This window comes from Apium graveolens, chromosome 1 (genome assembly GCF_009905375.1).
Source record: "Apium graveolens cultivar Ventura chromosome 1, ASM990537v1, whole genome shotgun sequence".
Classification (NCBI taxonomy): Eukaryota; Viridiplantae; Streptophyta; class Magnoliopsida; order Apiales; family Apiaceae; genus Apium; species Apium graveolens.
In genome coordinates, this window is record NC_133647.1 from 157,349,836 (window position 1) to 157,356,461 (window position 6,626).

The 6,626-nt window shown below is 35.6% G+C and overlaps 1 protein-coding gene across 2 annotated transcripts; it reads left to right on the plus strand.

Annotated features, from left to right (window-relative positions):
• The first annotated feature begins 2,498 nt into the window (after positions 1-2,498).
• Positions 2,499-6,205, plus strand: LOC141668646 (serine--glyoxylate aminotransferase-like). Of its 2 annotated transcripts, XM_074475625.1 has the most exons (7): positions 2,524-2,656; positions 2,759-2,827; positions 3,643-3,888; positions 4,094-4,378; positions 4,692-5,058; positions 5,379-5,589; positions 5,879-6,205. In XM_074475625.1, the coding sequence occupies exons 3-7, from the start codon at positions 3,684-3,686 to the stop codon at positions 6,014-6,016; spliced, it is 1,206 nt and encodes a 401-aa protein (XP_074331726.1). In that variant the 5' UTR covers positions 2,524-2,656; positions 2,759-2,827; positions 3,643-3,683; the 3' UTR covers positions 6,017-6,205. The 2 variants fall into 2 exon arrangements, with proteins under 2 accessions (XP_074331715.1, XP_074331726.1); XM_074475614.1 differs by lacking the exon at positions 2,759-2,827 and having other exon boundaries at positions 2,499-2,656.
• Positions 6,206-6,626: the final 421 nt, after the last annotated feature.

Sequence of the window (6,626 nt, forward strand, 5' to 3'; positions counted from 1 at the left end):
GAAAGTGGTTACCTTGAGTCATATTTTCATAGTAGATTGTTTAAAATTTATTTGCAGGGGGATACAAGTGTCAGTCCTGGCATATGAATCTCTTTCAGGTATAAATTTCGTACTAGTTAAAACATCTTTTAACTTGTAGTGCTGATTTCAGATTTTTATGAGAACTTGGCAGAATCATTAGGTGATGGTCCGGGCCCTGAATTGGCTACATGATTACATTATGTGTCAAAGTAAATGTTTTCATAAATATAGTAATGTATGTCCATGCGAGAACAAATACTACTGTTAATTGATGACCTTTTTACATTTATAGTTCACCATGTCCCCATGATCGGCACAGTAAATTATTGCCACCCCTTCTTCACATCATACTGTTCGATTTGACTCATGAATCAGTTATTTTCTGGAACGAAGTTGATTCCTGTTTACTTCGAACTTCTACTTCGGGAAATAGGGAATGTTGGTTTGACGTCCCAAAATTGTTGAAATCTAATAACTGTATATTAGTAGTTTCACAATTATGTTATCTTGCCTAAAGATTTTTGCGACGGCTAATGCCCCTACATTGGTTTCTTTCAAGTTTTGCATATATCCTTTGATGTCTTAAATTATTATAATCTTATTTGATTTGAGTACTTGTTCCCTGATCTGAAATACAAGCAAAGCAATGGATCATGGATGGATGTTGGTTTCAATTTTTTGATTCTGTGTGAATTTTTTGGTTGATTTACCTTCAATAATGATGAGCACAGGACCAATGTTACTTTTGAGTTAAGTTAGTCTTTACTATTACATTTTTAGTTTTACGTACTTGGTTGCCATTTGACATAGGTTACATAAGGCATGATTATACAGCAGTGGCTGTAGTTCAAAATTGTTTCACTGGTAGCAGAAAATTTTATTATAGGTTGCAATTGACATGCGATCATTTTGAAAGCAAGTTTAGCTTGAATTTGCAGATTTTGCTCTGGGCCACTTTGCTCGGGATTGCAGCACTATCAACATCTTGCTCAGAAGTGTAAGATACGGATCATCGCAGGCCCTGTTGATTGTTTTAAATCGTGCTATCTTCGATTAACTGTGGCGCCCCCGACCCCGTAGGACTTGACAGTGTTGTAAGTTCTTTGTTTTGTTAATTACGTTGGGTCATGTAATAATATAATGAGTCATTTGGTTTGTTTGACGTTCCCATTTTGGGTTTCTGAGGTCATCCCGCGATCGGGGCGTCACATCAACGCTCTAGCAACTCCAGCTGTAAGGATTGTGGAAAATTATGCTTCATTTTTGATGAAAACATATAGATATGTAAAAAAGTAAATGATTTGTCAAAGAGAATCAAGGACGAAAGTCGAAACTCTTAGTGGTAGAAACGGTCTAGAATTCGATTTTTTCCTTCCAACCGAACTGATTAATAATCACAATACGAAGATAAAACATCGATGACCGACTGATTATGTGTTTCATATCCCAATTGCTTGTAATAGATTTGGTTGTAGAATTCACACAAGCCAAAGCTATCCTTTTCCTTATCTAGTCATCAACATAACATAGCCTCAAGGCCCTTAACACTAAAGGAGATGAAACAAAAAAGATAAAAGTAAAAGAGTTGTCACAAATAATAATACATATAAATAATTAAAAATCACATAAAACCAAAACTGGAGAAGCGATGTTGTGTCATTTTTCTCCCACAGATGAGAGAGTGGTTGATACTGCTTTATCACGTTATCTTTTTCTTCTTCCTTCTCAGCCTCATATCTCTTTCATTTCTTCTTTAGCCATACAATTTTTTCTTTATTTTTGGCTTGAAATACTTAATCCATATTTTAGTAATATCAATACATATAATTTGGTATTATGGAACTAGTACTAATATCAAATAAATTGTAGTAGCGTGTGCATGAACATAGGCTGCACTTTTACAATTTCTTTACTAATAGCATATGTAGTAAAAGTAGTCGAATCATCTGTCTTTACGTTCAGTATCTTCCTTGCTCTCTTTCAAGAAGGTCGGGTCAAATGTGTTCCATTATTTTGAAAGTGAAAAATTTGAAATAACTACTAAAAGTAGTACATCAATTGTACACTAAACAGCATTTCATTACAGAATGCTCGCAAATCTTTTAGAAAAGAGAAACCATTTTCGTAAATGAAAGATTATAAAATGTACGCAAATTTTATCTTTAGGAAAGAAAGCACATTTCGGTGTGACAAGAAAATACGATAGAAAATAACATAAAAACACGGTATATGAAGGGCTAAAGTAATGATGCAGCAATGAAAAGATGTTACAAACATATGAGAATTCGAACTTAAAAATTACTGTACAATTTAGTTTTTACCCAAAAGATAACTAAAACTAGAAATACTATAGTAAAATAATTAAAAAGAAGAGTGAGTTTGTAACATGATCCATTCTTAGCCAGCAGAAGAGTTCCACATATTCATCTGGTGTGTTTCTTTCTTATCTGTCCGAGTGGGGACTCACGGGAGAAGTGAATGATATATATCCCCGGCCTCTTATAGCAAAAAATATGCACCCTTGAATTGTTTCACCTTTGGGTAGAGACTACACAACACTACTGCTCTCTTTACTTATCCTATATAATATCATCTGCCAACTTCAAACATCTCTGCTCTTATCCATCAGCTTAAGGTATGGCTCTCTTTTACCTCTCTGATTTTTCTGTTATGCTCATCATACTCTACGTCTCCAATTATAGTTTGCATGTTTGTCTATATTTATGTCTATGAATAGATGTTGCTGGATATGAAATATTGCAGCTCTTGCTCAACTTTTTGAACCTTGTCTAGTACGTGACCTTATGTAAGAGTTGCTGATTATGCAATATTATGCTTCTTGCGGAATTTTTTACATTTGTTTTGTTTTGTTGCCTTTGATGCTGTTATGCTATATTTTTTTAGTACTTGACGTATCCATGTCCTGTCAGTTGTTTGCACTTGCACACCTTTACTTTGTTATGACTTATTAGTTAGGACTTTGCAGCACACCTGTATTTTGTTATGTCGCTTTTTTGTTATTAATGCTCTGCATACATCTAATTGGTGATAAGTGCTATTTCTGAGTGATACATGCTGAATTTCTTGAGATTGGTTTGGTTATATAGAATTATTGCTCCTAATTAACCTTAAAAATTGTGAGCATACTGTTTTCTGGTTTGTTGTGTGTGCGTGAGAGAGAAAGACACTTCATGTGTTGATTTTAAAGCATGGTGGAATCAATATCACAAAACAGCCTGGCCTAAAATGAATTATCGCTAATTTTTAGAGATTAATTAGCCGGGCCTTAAAGTAAATTTTTACTGATTTTTAACTAAAAGTTGTGACCTCAAAATTTTCTTATTAAAATTTTCAGTTTATCAGCCTAGGTTAGAAGTATGCATCAACGAGGGAGAGAGGGAGAGAGGGAGAGGGAGAGAGGGAGAGAGAGAGAGAGAGAGAGAGAGAGAGAGAGAGAGACTTTGTAAGTGTTGATCTTAGAACTAAGAATTAACAGCAGTAACTATCAACATTTAATATTTTTGAAACTTAAGTCACTGCTTGATAGTTCGGTTGGTTGAGGTGACAAGGTATATGATAAACTATTAGTTGATTTTTTTTTTCTTTTACTGATCGTTCTAGCTGAGATTCTGTCTTTGGAGCACAACCTTTTCAAGGGGAAGATGGATTACTTTAATGCGCCTGGGAGGAACCATCTCTTTGTTCCGGGACCAGTCAATATCCCGGAACAGGTCCTTCGTGCAATGAACAGAAACAATGAGGATTACCGCTCTCCAGCCATTCCAGCAATGACAAAGTCCTTACTTGAGGATGTCAAGCAGATCTTTAAGACTACTTCAGGAACCCCGTTCCTTTTTCCAACCACAGGTAGTGTTTTCTTAGCTCTCTATATTGGTTTGAGATTACTAAGTTCACGATACATCTCATCCTTTTGGTGTTTGTGTATAAGAATTTGCAATTGCTCGTTTAGTATCATCTAAGTAAATAACAAATTGGTTTCAGTCATTTCTACTAATTTATATATGGAAACTTTTGTTTTTAAACTAGACTGCCGCTTACTCTTGATCTATAGGTACTGGTGCTTGGGAAAGTGCATTGACAAACACGCTGTCTCCTGGAGATCGAACTGTGTCTTTTCTCATTGGTCAGTTCAGTTTGCTTTGGATTGATCAACAGCAACGCCTCAACTTCAACGTTGATGTCATCGAAAGTGACTGGGGACAGGGTGCCAACCTTGAAATTTTGGCGTCAAAACTTGCTGAGGATACTGCACATACTATCAAGGCTATCTGCATTGTGCACAATGAGACAGCTACTGGTGTTACCAACAATTTGGCTACAGTTCGAAAAATTCTTGGTAAACATTTATTTAAAAGAGAACTAGACTCTTTATATGCAAGAACGTGATTTCTTGTATTAATAGCTTCTTTTCCTTGCTCCGTTTCTTGCATGTGACTTGAACTTGTCTACTTGCTCTCTTTTTACATATTGGATTCGAATAATACTTAGTAGGCTAGAAACTATCATAATAACATCATTTACATTTGTTAAGTTTCTTCCAAAAAGAAAAATTCTATAGAGAATCAAGTAACTACATCTACAAACTTCCTTTCAATATTTAACAAAGTCTGTAAATGTATGTAGAATTTAATTGTACTTATCAATGTCAGATCACTACCAGCATCCAGCACTTTTTCTTGTTGATGGGGTGTCCTCTATATGTGCACTCGATTTCCGCATGGATGAATGGGGTGTGGATGTGGCTTTAACTGGCTCCCAGAAAGCTCTTTCTCTTCCTACTGGATTGGGAATTGTTTGTGCAAGCCCCAAAGCTCTTGAAGCAACCAAAACTGCAAAATCAGTCAGAGTTTTCTTTGACTGGAAAGACTACTTGAAGTTCTATAAGATGGGAACATATTGGCCATACACTCCTTCAATTCAACTTTTATATGGGCTAAGAGCAGCACTTGATCTTATTTTCGAGGAAGGACTTGATAACGTAATTGCAAGGCACACTCGCCTTGCCACAGCAACAAGGTAATGCTTTGTTCTTATACAGAGAGGGCTATGCAGCTTAAGCAAAACAATGAAAAAACCTTATTGCTTGATTATATCTTCTCTGTGAGATGCATAGAAAGTAGAACATGTTAAAACCTTTTGTTTGTAGCTACAATGTAGATATTACAAACCAGTTCAGTTTATAGATGCTATAAGAATTAGAAATGCAATGATGTTAATTGTGGTCGATTCTTATTTTATCATCAAATTGCATACTGAGTTTATAAGAACCAGATTGTTTTGTACTCATCTCTGTTCTATATTTTTCGCTATTGTCTGACAATAAGTTCATATCACAGGCTTGCTGTGGAGGCGTGGGGGTTGAAAAACTGCACTCAGAAGGATGAATGGTTTAGTGATACAGTTACTGCAGTTATGGTACCTCCATACATTGATAGTTCAGAAGTTGTTAGAAGGGCATGGAAACGATACAACTTGAGCTTAGGACTTGGACTTAACAAAGTAGCAGGAAAGGTTTTCAGGATAGGTCATCTGGGAAACCTAAATGAGGTATGTTGTCATATCTTATATTCAATGTTATAATTTTTTGCATAAACATATTGACCAGAGGCAAGATTCATGGTAGACCATGTTAGTTTCTCAATTCACTTTCAGAAACTTATCACAAACTACGGCAAATTCATAATATAAAATGATAACCTTATATCCTACTTCCTTTTGCTAAGACCAATCATGAACATGACAAGTTTTAAAGTTTTTTACCTATTCACCTCTCCTACCAACCATTTTGAAAGACAATGAACCCATTCTGTCTAAAACTTATGGGTGTTTTTCGCAGTTGCAACTGCTGGGCTGTCTTGCAGGTGTGGAGATGATTCTTAAGGATGTTGGTTACTCAGTACAACTTGGAAGTGGAGTTGCTGCTGCTTCGGCATACTTACAGAACAGCATGCCAATGATTCCATCCAGGATCTGAGTTACAGATCAGTGATTGCAGCAACTATTTCTAAATCATTTTCTGCAGAATACTATGTAAAAAACATACGTCATGTCCTGTGCCAGTGGCAGTGGTCTATATTAGGCTTACTATATCTGAAACATTGCTTGTTGCATTGATCTGTATGTACATCTAATATAAAACTTTTATATATCTCTTATTTGCATCTTTTGCCAGTGGCGGAAATGACAGGGGGCGTCTGCCTCGTTTAGCATCTTTACCCTTAACCGAAAAATTTGCCTGCAGTACAATTAACGTCTAACAAAATACACACTACATTTTCATATTTATCTGATCAAATATGACTGTCTGTTGCGATTGCCAAAATAAAAACTGTTAGCAATTTCTTTAGTGTCATAAGCTTGGCTGTGAACATGAGTTGATCATCTTGTAAATTGTAAATAGGTTCACAAAGAAAACATGATCGAATTGAATGCTTTGAAAGTGGACACATTAGTCGTGGTAGATGTAAAAATCAAGAAAACAGATTGCTAAATTCCATCCGACTAAAATGAACTTACCCGTCTTCCTATAAAGGCAGTTTTGACAACATAAAGTTCCGTTAACATGTTAAGAAAATACTTTGGTA